Raw genomic sequence first — 12,100 nt, 5'->3', positions numbered from 1 at the left:
AAATCATCTACTGAAATTTCAACAAAATTATCTTTTCATCAGTTTTTTTCCTTTCCAGAGTCCGAATACACAAATCATACAATTGAAATGGCAAAAACGAAAGCTTTCCACATGACTGTTTACGACTTCACAAATATTTTTTTTGCATAACTACCGCGTCAGTAAAATGGTTGTAAATTTTTGCGTGCAAAGGTCTAGACAAATAGCAATCGTGACAACCTGCGATGCATCGTTAAGCATACTGATGTGTTCGCACGGGGAACTTAATGCGTATGCATTGATTCAAAAAAATTTTAATTTTCAACGTGAGCACGTGTGAGCACCTGTCTTCCACGTCCGTGATTTTGTTATTCCTGCAAAAGTCGTAACCCTTTCTTTGTCAGACAAAAGGAAGCAGTCCTAAATTATGTGAAAAAAAGTAAATGGGTAGTGACCAGCAAAAATACAGTGTAGCTCTATTATAGTTCCAAAAATAACAGGTGCTGTCAAATGATTTATTGAATATCATTTGAAGTTAAAGGGTAAAAGTAGAATGGCCAGTTATGTTTTCTAAATCCATAATTGAATTTAGCGCCAAACTCGAGAGCCATCTGATGGCTGATTTGAACATACGATAATGCTTAATTCCGCCTCTAGGTGGTAGTAGTTGTCTCGAAACTTTTCTTGATTACGGTCGGGCCACGTCAGCCAAGTGACAACATTGCGGACAAAACTGCTTCTCTTAACCGGCAATATTAATCAAATCTTTAATTAGTTTGATATCATAGATTTTCATCTGTCCACTATTCTCACAAGGTGAGTTGTTAAAAGTTTATGTAGAATTAAAATCAGTTTTTTGGTCCCTTTTCTACTACATGTCATGAGACTTCCTGGTTGTAGGAGGGAGTGTGCCAGTCTTGTAAATCTGTGCCTCTACAATTTTAATTTGGAGTTCTAATTGCACTTCCTTAGTTGTGAATTCAAGAAGAATATTAAAATACTGTTCTTTTGTTATTTGCACATTGTTATTTGAAAATAATTTTCTAATATCTCAACTATTGATAAACGTAGCTTCACGTTGTTTAATGTTTGATGGTTTATCACATGTTCTAGGCTAAAAAATGAAAGTCAAGGAAGTTGAACAGACTGCTAATATAGCATGGTCTCCTGCTTCACAATATCCAATATATCTGGCTACCGGTACAGCAGCTCAACAGCTTGACGCCTCGTTCAGCACCACTTCACAGATAGATCTGTATTCTTTGGATCTAAATGAACCTGGTCTGGGTATGGGATTAAAAGCATCCATATCCACCAAACAAAGGTATGCCAATATTAAATATGTTAACAGTTCTGAAGTCTATAGCAGTTACTTGTCTTCAGGTTTCACAAGCTTGTGTGGGGTTCACAGGGAATCAGCAGTGGTGAAAACCCCGGTGGTGTTATAGTTGGTGGTGCAGACCAGGGTCACATCCTGTTATTTGATGCAGAAAAGTTATTGCTGGGCAAAAATGATGAAACCGGCGGATACTTGTTAGCGGATAGCAAAAAACATAGTGGAGCCGTCAAGGCTCTCGATTTCAATCCGTTTCAGCTTAACTTACTTGCGTCGGGAGCAGCACAGTCAGAAATTTACATCTGGGATTTGAATAGCCCTGCTGCTCCAATGACTCCTGGTACGCTTTCTCAGCCACCCGATGATGTTACGTGCCTTGCTTGGAATAGACAAGTGCAGCATATTTTGGCATCAACTTTTGCTACGCGCTGTGTTGTATGGGATTTGAGGAAGAATGAACCCATTATTAAAGTGAGTTAGCTACGCCCATCCAATAAAATTTAAGTTCTTTTTTTCTAGTAACACTTATCGTGTGGTTAATAGGTTAGTGACAGTACTTCAAGAATGCGTTGTAAGGCGGTTGCTTGGCATCCCAAGGTTGCCACCCAACTTTGCCTAGCATCCGAAGAAGATCAATTACCTGTTATTCAATTGTGGGATCTGAGACAAGCGACAGCTCCTGTGAATACGTTTGAGGGTCATCAGAGGGGTATTCTGGCTATGGATTGGTGCCCACAGGTTGGATTTTTAATAAATTTCAAATTAGCAATAACTAAGGCAGTTTAATGTACAGGACCCTGATCTACTGCTAAGCTGTGGAAAGGACAACAGAGTGCTTATTTGGAATCCTAATAGTCCAGTACCTCGTGGCGAACTACTTTGTGAGCTGAGTACGAGCAGCCAATGGTGTTTCGACACGGCATGGTGTCCACGAAATCCTTCCTGCATCGCCACAGCCAGTTTTGACGGCCATGTACGAGTTCACTCGATCATGGGAGGCCGAGAAACAGCTGTTCAGCCTCCAGTCAATATGATTGCCGATTCTTTTCCTGGAATGGAATCCGCGCCAGCTTTACAAGCACCACAACAGCAGATTGTCATCCATGAACAACTTAGGAAAGCACCCAAGTGGATCCGCCCCATCTGTGGCGCTTCTTTCGCTTTTGGCGGGAAAGTTGGTCACTTTTGGCTTGGATGCAGCCGGATCTGCACCGAGCGCCACGCCCCAAGTGCATATTAGCCAAGTTGTTACCGAAAATGAGCTAACGCTGCGTTCTAAGGAGTTAGAAAGTGCATTGAGCACCGGCAATTTGGCGGAGTTTTGCGTCAAAAAAATTGAATCTAGTGAGGAACACAAGGAAGCCTGGAACTTCCTAGCAGCCAATTTTAGCCCGGCGCCGCGACAGCAGCTATTGCATCTATTAAACTACGAACCGCATAGTATTTCTGAGGTTGGTGTGGCCGATTCATTCGATGGTCTAGGAGTGTCGGACACATTCGATTCCATCGCAGCCGAAGTGAAAACCTTCACAATTCCAACCGACCAATCTGTAGACGGCAAGATTAGTAAGGCCTTAATAACTGGGAACCTTGCTGCAGCCGTGGAGCTTTGCTTCAACGACAAACGATACGCAGATGCCATTGTGTTAGCAATGACTGGACCACCCGAATTACTGACAGCTACGAGGGACCGCTATTTCCGTTTAATGCAGGGTGACGTGCCACGTCTAATCCAAGCCGTTGTTACCCGTGACTGGGAAAAGATAGTTCAACATTGCGACATGGGCAACTGGAAAGAAGCTTTAGCGGCTACGCTGACCTATGCGGAAGACGCGCAATTCGCAAACCTCTGCCAAACGATCGGCCAGAGGCTCGAAGCCGAAATGGGTGCCACAAACGAAGCTGTTCTTTGTTACATTTGTGCTGGCAACATGGAGAAAGTAGTCGACTGCTGGCTGCGAGTCGCCGATGATTCAACCACATCTCTACAAGAGATGGTAGAACAAGTTATGGTTCTTCGTCAGGCTCAGCAGCATTGGGGTCGTCAGCCGGTGGCTGTTAACTCGGGACATCTTACCCAGCAACTATGTCGTTATGCTGGGCTCTTGGCCGGACAGGGCAGCCTGGAAGCTGCTCTTACTTATCTTGATATGTCACAGGTAACGAGCAACGTCAAGAGAATTTCTATGTCACTTTAGACGACGCAGTACAAGTTCCTTAATGATTTTTATGTTTTTCAATAGGATGATTCGATGGTAGAATTGAAAGACAGACTGAAACGTTCATTGAATCCTAACGAACGCAAGGTTTCAACCGGAATGGCCAACGGTGCTTACAATTTCGCTTCGCACCAGCAAAAGGCTGGGCCAGCGCAGCGATACCCTTCAGTTGGATTAAACAGATCTTCTACTCCCACAAACAGTTACTATGGTCATCAGGATCAATTCAGTTCAGCGCCTGCAATGCCATCCTATCCTCCGAAACCTACAACTCCATTTCAAAGCAATAGCTGGGCCCCACCAACCAACACTTTCAACTCACCACAAGCGGCGCCCTCTATGCCACCAATGCTGAGTACACCGGCTCCACCTCCAGCTGCTCAGCCGTTGCAACAGTTTTATCAGCCTCTGAGCTCGCAGCCTCTGAATGCTCAACCTTCGCCGCAGTTCCATCAGCCCACGCCACCACCACCACCTGCATCATCAGTTGCACCGCCCCCAACAACAGGAAACGTGTCGCGTTTGGGATCTCTAAATCAACGCAATAGGGTGTACGTCCAGGATCCTAGCGTTTCAAGTGGTCGTCCTGGTGGATATTACAATTCGGCATCAAATTCACAATTCCAGCAAGTTAACCAAATGGGTTACATGCAACAGCAACCGCAATCCAACTCGGCCATGTTCCAACCCAGTGGTCAGTTTACCAGTCCGTCACCATATGCGCAACAAGGCAATTTTCCTGGAAATCAATTCAATCAGCCTATTCCGCCCTCTCCTGGATCATTCCAGCTTCAAAGCGGACAGTTGGCCAATGGCATTGGAATGGATAATGTACAACAACCTACTTCTCTTTACACGCCATTGGACCACGTTCAAGCGCCACAGCAACAAAGCGCGTTCATGCAGCCATCAACATTCGATGCTCCTCCTTCAATAACTCCTCCACCGGCTTCTAATCTCATGTCATCTGTGCCCCTTCTTCCGGCCACTAGCGCACCTCCTGGTTGGAATGATCCACCTCCTCTAACCTCGTTTGCGAAAGTGAAAGCTGAGCCAACAACTGTAGAAACCATAAATCACCCCATGGGTATAGTTGAACAACCGGCTGTTCCCATCATTCAGCCGTTCGACGGATTATACAATCCAGGAATGACTTCTCCTGTGGAACCCACTCAAAACCAAAGCTACGCTCCCGAGCCAATTCCTGTCCAGCCAGCTCAAGCTTTGCTGCCGATTCCAAACGAACACCAAATTATTCACGATGTATTCCACACATTAAAAAACAAATGCGCTGCGCTAGCCACAAATGCGGTAAGTAAATTTGTAGAATTATACATATTATGTTCGCATAAACGTTTTGTATTTGTAATGTAGCAACTGAAGAGAAAGCTAGATGATGTTGGGAAGAAGCTGGAGTGCCTGGATGATCTTTTGCGCAAAAATATGGTAACTAATGAATCCATAAATGGCATAATCGTTCGAAACTTACTTTGTTTTTGACAAAATCATTTTAGCTGTTGAGCCCTACCCTCTTAGGCTTACACCAGATTGTGCAAGCTGTTCAGGCGTTCGATTACGCGACCAGTTTGAGTTTACACTCCCAGGTGGTGGTCAATACGCCCTTCACTGAAATCGGATCGTTTATATCTGGTTTGAAAGTGCTTCTCCAGATGGCTCAGCAGCTGGGAGTCCAATATCAATAGCAACACTGGAGAAACCAGAAACGTTTTTCTATGAGATAAGATGTGTAGCGTTTGATTTCTGCCTGCAAGTTAGGCAGAAAAGTTGGCTTCGTGGCTTCGCACCTCGTTTCATTTGATGTGTGTAGTTAATAGCCTTTTTCTTTTTTTTTCTTTAATCAGAGAATTCATTAAAATCTATGCTATTTACAGTGGTTCAGTAATCCGCTAAGGTGTGGCCTGTGGAAAAAAAATCTTATTGACTCGAAAGAAAAAGAAACAACCAAGAAAAACGTCTACCTAATTGCTCCTCATAGATTCGAAACTTATGTATTGATATGGAGTTAAACCAAAAATTAGATGTAAACGATTAGTGGTATAAGTTAGGTTTCCCATAACCATAAGAATGCCATAAAAAGGTAAATAATAAAGAGTTATATGAAAACTGGGTGTAATACCGAGACATGAAAGTAAAGGCGTGTGATTATACGGAACGTCGTTTGACCCACCTTTTTAAAGACAACTTTTGTTCCATAGTAGAGTTTTTCATTCGCAAATTAATGGATAATTAGATAGATACCTGGATATGACGTAGAGCGTCTGCTTAACACATTAAAAGTCCTGTGTTTAAGCCTCATGTAGTCTTCGAAGAAACAATAACTTTAAAGGGGACTTCCCCGGAGGAGTCCCTTAATTTTGCCTTCAAGTATGCCCCAAAACAATAAACCGCATAGAATTTGACGAGAATAACACGTTATACTCCAAATTTAACGCTGATTTCGGAACACATATTCTTTTTCTCGTCACATTAGCCGTTGCTGAAATAAACAAAGAAAATGACCGTGGGAATTTTACCCCCAAAACTTGCAAAAACTGACCCTCACAGGAATCGGTTAAAAATCACAGGATGTACTAAAAATTAAATGCTGATTCCGATAAAATTATTACTTTTTTCATAAAACCAACCGTTTTGGAAATATAGCGAAATGAAAACTGACTAGCGCGCCAGTACGCTACAGCGCTAGCGTGACACATCAATTTTTTAGATTATCCAAAAACTATAAGCTCTACGTAAAAACAACTGTCATTTTCGTGTTCCTTGTTAAAGTCTGAATCAGAATAATACATATTTATCTAGATTTAATGATATTGTTTTTTAATAGGAAAAAATTTAAGCCCGACAAAATCAGCTCGACCTTCTGTTTTTTACGGTTTATTCAAAAAGTATAAGCCCAATATAAAAATAAACCAGATTTTCGTGATTAGCAATCAATTTCGAATCAAAATAATGTATTTTTTATGGCAATCCGTTTTACATTTAAAAAAAAAAATATCGGAAAAAAAAAATCGCACTTTTTTCTTTTTTTCCGACACGTAGCCATCTACCGCTCAGACTCGTTATTACTGGCGTAGGCAATTTCAGTCCATTGGATGCCATTCGCAGATGGTTCAGTAGCGTGGATGGAGAGAATAACGCGGGGCTGGAGGAACAATTGGAAAATGGATAAGATAATACAACAAAAGGATGGTAAGTATAAACTTATTATATTGGTTTTCAATTATTAATTATTGTTTATGAGATCAAATTATGAAGCTGCAGGCCCAATTATTGGAACAACACAAAATATTAGATAACAGCAAAGCTAAGGATGGTAAGGCCTAATACGTAATGATTCTATTTATTTGCTTTTATTCATTTGTGTTTTGTAGCTCAAATTTTGAGTCTACAAGCTCAGCCAGGGGAAAAGAACAAATTGGAACGGAACAGTTTCCAAACAGTGAAGGAGGTTTTTCCAAACTCATCCCTAACTGAACATGAGGATGAATTGGCATTAGGCGAACACAGTCAGGTACCTAAACTTTTCAAATAAGAATTCAAAATAAGTATAGAATTTTAACAAACAATTATTTACTGTTTAGTTATTCAGTCCACCACCTTACAGTGTGTTAAAGTTAAATTCTGTTAGTGCTGCACTAAAAGAATTGTTAGTAATAAGTCCATGCAGCGAAGGAAGTGAAGAATTGTTGGACCGTATTTGGGCCGAATATGGGTGTGGTACGGAAACCCAGAAATGGCATGAGTTCAACATAAAACATGGATTAGGTACTTTTCGGTTTTTTGTCTATTGAAAAAGTATTTTTAATGCTGTTATTTTGCATTTACAGAATTTTAGCGGGGGTTCAAGTAAAACCTGGAAGTGTGACAGGATTGAAGAGTGAGCCTACAGTTGAAAAACACTGAAAGTGCATTACGATTAAGGTATGAGCTGCTTCTCTTGCTAAAGAACAACTTGTCCTTTACGTTCAGAGTGTTGGTGAAGCTGGGTACTTAAATGGCTCTAAAGATGTTTCACTTTGCTGGCATTGCAGCGATGAACATCATACATGGACTCTTTAGGTATGAAAGGAATTTCCTTGAAAATTTTTTGAATTTATGACGAAGCATTTCTCCTCCTTTTTGCCACCCATGTCTAATCTACAAAAAAAAAATTTATCCAATAGGAAAGGATTTTCAGCATACTGGGAACACAACTATCAACAATGCAACATTCTAGGGGTGCTATTTTATCATTCAAGAGCCTTATACAATGATTTTCATCTGCAATTTGTATGGCCTTTCCCAAGCTTCTGCCAGAATTTGAATCTATGAGTCATGTAAGTCACATGAGCAACAATTGAGATGCTTAATGGTGATGTTTTTCTTTTCTCAGCATAGGTTAATAGTAACATTGGATCTGAAAAAATTCTTGGTTGGGGCATGACACTGAATAAATTGTAATGATTGGATGGATGACATGATATTTTCTATACTTCATTCGGATTCCCGAGACGGTATTTTATATTTAAAAAATTGAAGTGCATATCTGGGCTCCCTTCCTTTCCGTAGCCCCGTTTCCCCTTGACTCGTAATAAGCCCGTAGGGGGTCATGCCCCTACTGTACGGTATATATAAAAACAACATATACCGAGGTTTGGAGGGCTCTGGCCGGAAAGGGGACGTGGGGGTCCGCATGGTTCGATGAAGTGTTCATGGAGGGCTGTGTGGCTACCCGCAAATCCGAATTAAAGGTTAATCGCTCCTGTAAAAATGTTCCATTTCTTCGGCTCTTCTTCCGGCTTCTCTTAGCCAATCACCGGGTAATCTCCCCGGTGGGTCAACAAGGCAGTGTCTCCCCCTGCCTGGGTTGACGGCAACTTTTGAAAGGGCTATTGTGCCTTTTTAAAGTTGCAAAAATAATTGTAATGTGCAGAGAATTGTCAATAAATTTTTTTTTTATAAAATGTTTTTTGCAAAATTTGTTTCTTTCATTATCTGTGTTCGCTTTGTTAACACATTACATTTATCAACATTTTTTTTTTATTTAGCTTATCGTAGGTTTATCGTTTATCTGTAAGCATTCAATTATTATCCAGGGATCGAACCCTGCATGTTCGGCATACCACGCCGATGCTCTACCAATGAGCCAAGATTCATATGATATTAAGTTGGCTTTTTTCTAGTCACTTGCGGACTTGCATTTACACTTTGAATAAAACTGAAATGCAATACTATAATATTCTTTTCTATATTTAGATGTAGATCTTCATACATCTACTAAGGTTTGAACCCAGGGTAACAGTTATCGCAGCTGAATGCTCTACCACACAGCTATGGACCTTATGAAATCGATAGAAAGATCAACATATAGTTGTGAAAGACTGCATAAACATCCTAGACAATAACATATGATATGCGATAATAAAAATTTTATATATATCTCGTGGCTCAATGTTAGAGCATCGGCGTTGCACGCTGAATGTCTGGGGATCGATTCCCATACCAGTAAAACAATATACAATTACAAAATTACTTCAGAAAATATCCAGGTATTACACGTTGTTCCTTGTGTAAGTTCAAGTATTCAAAAAGTGTAATAAATAATAATAGAATACTTACAGATAAACGATACAACGGTGGCAAAAACAATAAAGATGAATTGAGCAAGCAAAAATGTTGATAAATGTAATGTGTGAACAAAGCGAACACAGATAATGAAAAACAAATTTTGCAAAAAACATTTTATAAAAAAAAATTTATTGACAATTCTCTGCACATTACAATTATTTTTGCAACTTTAAAAAGGCACAATAGCCCTTTCAAAAGTTGCCGTCAACCCAGGCAGGGGGAGACACTGCCTTGTTGACCCACCGGGGAGATTACCCGGTGATTGGCTAAGAGAAGCCGGAAGAAGAGCCGAAGAAATGGAACATTTTTACAGGAGCGATTAACCTTTAATTCGGATTTGCGGGTAGCCACACAGCCCTCCATGAACACTTCATCGAACCATGCGGACCCCCACGTCCCCTTTCCGGCCAGAGCCCTCCAAACCTCGGTATATGTTGTTTTTATATATACCGTACAGTAGGGGCATGACCCCCTACGGGCTTATTACGAGTCAAGGGGAAACGGGGCTACGGAAAGGAAGGGAGCCCAGATATGCACTTCAATTTTTTAAATATAAAATACCGTCTCGGGAATCCGAATGAAGTATAGAAAATATCATGTCATCCATCCAATCATTACAATTTATTCAGTGTCATGCCCCAACCAAGAATTTTTTCAGATCCAATGTTACTATTAACCTATGCTGAGAAAAGAAAAACATCACCATTAAGCATCTCAATTGTTGCTCATGTGACTTACATGACTCATAGATTCAAATTCTGGCAGAAGCTTGGGAAAGGCCATACAAATTGCAGATGAAAATCATTGTATAAGGCTCTTGAATGATAAAATAGCACCCCTAGAATGTTGCATTGTTGATAGTTGTGTTCCCAGTATGCTGAAAATCCTTTCCTATTGGATAAATTTTTTTTTTGTAGATTAGACATGGGTGGCAAAAAGGAGGAGAAATGCTTCGTCATAAATTCAAAAAATTTTCAAGGAAATTCCTTTCATACCTAAAGAGTCCATGTATGATGTTCATCGCTGCAATGCCAGCAAAGTGAAACATCTTTAGAGCCATTTAAGTACCCAGCTTCACCAACACTCTGAACGTAAAGGACAAGTTGTTCTTAAGCAAGAGAAGCAGCTCATACCTTAATCGTAATGCACTTTCAGTGTTTTTCAACTGTAGGCTCACTCTTCAATCCTGTCACACTTCCAGGTTTTACTTGAACCCCCGCTAAAATTCTGTAAATGCAAAATAACAGCATTAAAAATACTTTTTCAATAGACAAAAAACCGAAAAGTACCTAATCCATGTTTTATGTTGAACTCATGCCATTTCTGGGTTTCCGTACCACACCCATATTCGGCCCAAATACGGTCCAACAATTCTTCACTTCCTTCGCTGCATGGACTTATTACTAACAATTCTTTTAGTGCAGCACTAACAGAATTTAACTTTAACACACTGTAAGGTGGTGGACTGAATAACTAAACAGTAAATAATTGTTTGTTAAAATTCTATACTTATTTTGAATTCTTATTTGAAAAGTTTAGGTACCTGACTGTGTTCGCCTAATGCCAATTCATCCTCATGTTCAGTTAGGGATGAGTTTGGAAAAACCTCCTTCACTGTTTGGAAACTGTTCCGTTCCAATTTGTTCTTTTCCCCTGGCTGAGCTTGTAGACTCAAAATTTGAGCTACAAAACACAAATGAATAAAAGCAAATAAATAGAATCATTACGTATTAGGCCTTACCATCCTTAGCTTTGCTGTTATCTAATATTTTGTGTTGTTCCAATAATTGGGCCTGCAGCTTCATAATTTGATCTCATAAACAATAATTAATAATTGAAAACCAATATAATAAGTTTATACTTACCATCCTTTTGTTGTATTATCTTATCCATTTTCCAATTGTTCCTCCAGCCCCGCGTTATTCTCTCCATCCACGCTACTGAACCATCTGCGAATGGCATCCAATGGACTGAAATTGCCTACGCCAGTAATAACGAGTCTGAGCGGTAGATGGCTACGTGTCGGAAAAAAAGAAAAAAGTGCGATTTTTTTTTTCCGATATTTTTTTTTTTTTAAATGTAAAACGGATTGCCATAAAAAATACATTATTTTGATTCGAAATTGATTGCTAATCACGAAAATCTGGTTTATTTTTATATTGGGCTTATACTTTTTGAATAAACCGTAAAAAACAGAAGGTCGAGCTGATTTTGTCGGGCTTAAATTTTTTCCTATTAAAAAACAATATCATTAAATCTAGATAAATATGTATTATTCTGATTCAGACTTTAACAAGGAACACGAAAATGACAGTTGTTTTTACGTAGAGCTTATAGTTTTTGGATAATCTAAAAAATTGATGTGTCACGCTAGCGCTGTAGCGTACTGGCGCGCTAGTCAGTTTTCATTTCGCTATATTTCCAAAACGGTTGTTTTTATGAAAAAAGTAATAATTTTATCGGAATCAGCATTTAATTTTTAGTACATCCTGTGATTTTTAACCGATTCCTGTGAGGGTCAGTTTTTGCAAGTTTTGGGGGTAAAATTCCCACGGTCATTTTCTTTGTTTATTTCAGCAACGGCTAATGTGACGAGAAAAAGAATATGTGTTCCGAAATCAGCGTTAAATTTGGAGTATAACGTGTTATTCTCGTCAAATTCTATGCGGTTTATTGTTTTGGGGCATACTTGAAGGCAAAATTAAGGGACTCCTCCGGGGAAGTCCCCTTTAAAGTTATTGTTTCTTCGAAGACTACATGAGGCTTAAACACAGGACTTTTAATGTGTTAAGCAGACGCTCTACGTCATATCCAGGTATCTATCCAATTATCCATTAATTTTCGAAATAAACACTCTACTATTGGGACAAAAGTTGCCCTTAAGAAAGTGGGTTAAACGACGTCCCGAAGTACTTAGTATGTATGAAGCAAAATCACCTTG

General features: G+C 39.8%; 3 protein-coding genes across 4 annotated transcripts; 2 read left to right on the top strand and 1 right to left on the bottom strand.

Annotated features, from left to right (window-relative positions):
• Positions 1-651: 651 nt before the first annotated feature.
• On the top strand, positions 652-5,423 carry LOC130686721 (protein transport protein Sec31A-like). The gene is given in 9 exon segments (XM_057509864.2): positions 652-795; positions 1,093-1,303; positions 1,363-1,786; positions 1,859-2,053; positions 2,109-2,483; positions 2,485-3,474; positions 3,559-4,845; positions 4,909-4,980; positions 5,049-5,423. Coding segments are annotated over 8 exon segments (3,735 nt in total). The 5' UTR covers positions 652-795; positions 1,093-1,100; the 3' UTR covers positions 5,238-5,423.
• A 1,258-nt stretch (positions 5,424-6,681) lies between these two features.
• LOC130686767 (uncharacterized) lies at positions 6,682-7,858 on the top strand. Its single transcript, XM_057509932.2, has 7 exons — positions 6,682-6,741; positions 6,794-6,865; positions 6,924-7,063; positions 7,134-7,317; positions 7,380-7,473; positions 7,584-7,611; positions 7,716-7,858. Exons 1-5 carry the CDS (start codon positions 6,714-6,716, stop codon positions 7,385-7,387), a joined length of 432 nt encoding a protein of 143 aa, XP_057365915.1. The 5' UTR covers positions 6,682-6,713; the 3' UTR covers positions 7,388-7,473; positions 7,584-7,611; positions 7,716-7,858.
• Positions 7,859-9,907: 2,049 nt separating this feature from the next.
• Positions 9,908-11,084, bottom strand: LOC130686766 (uncharacterized). 2 transcript variants are annotated; one of them, XM_057509930.2, is made up of 7 exons: positions 11,025-11,084; positions 10,901-10,972; positions 10,703-10,842; positions 10,449-10,632; positions 10,293-10,386; positions 10,155-10,182; positions 9,908-10,050 (listed from the first exon to the last, which is right to left on the bottom strand). In XM_057509930.2, the coding sequence occupies exons 1-5, from the start codon at positions 11,050-11,052 to the stop codon at positions 10,379-10,381; spliced, it is 432 nt and encodes a 143-aa protein (XP_057365913.1). In that variant the 5' UTR covers positions 11,053-11,084; the 3' UTR covers positions 9,908-10,050; positions 10,155-10,182; positions 10,293-10,378. The 2 variants fall into 2 exon arrangements, with proteins under 2 accessions (XP_057365913.1, XP_057365912.1); XM_057509929.2 differs by having other exon boundaries at positions 10,155-10,386.
• Between the last annotated feature and the right edge of the window lie 1,016 nt (positions 11,085-12,100).

Source organism: Daphnia carinata, chromosome 2 (assembly GCF_022539665.2).
Source record: "Daphnia carinata strain CSIRO-1 chromosome 2, CSIRO_AGI_Dcar_HiC_V3, whole genome shotgun sequence".
NCBI lineage: Eukaryota > Metazoa > Arthropoda > Branchiopoda > Diplostraca > Daphniidae > Daphnia > Daphnia carinata.
The sequence above is the reverse complement of the archived record's forward strand: the minus strand, read 5'-3'. Positions and strand labels throughout refer to the sequence as shown.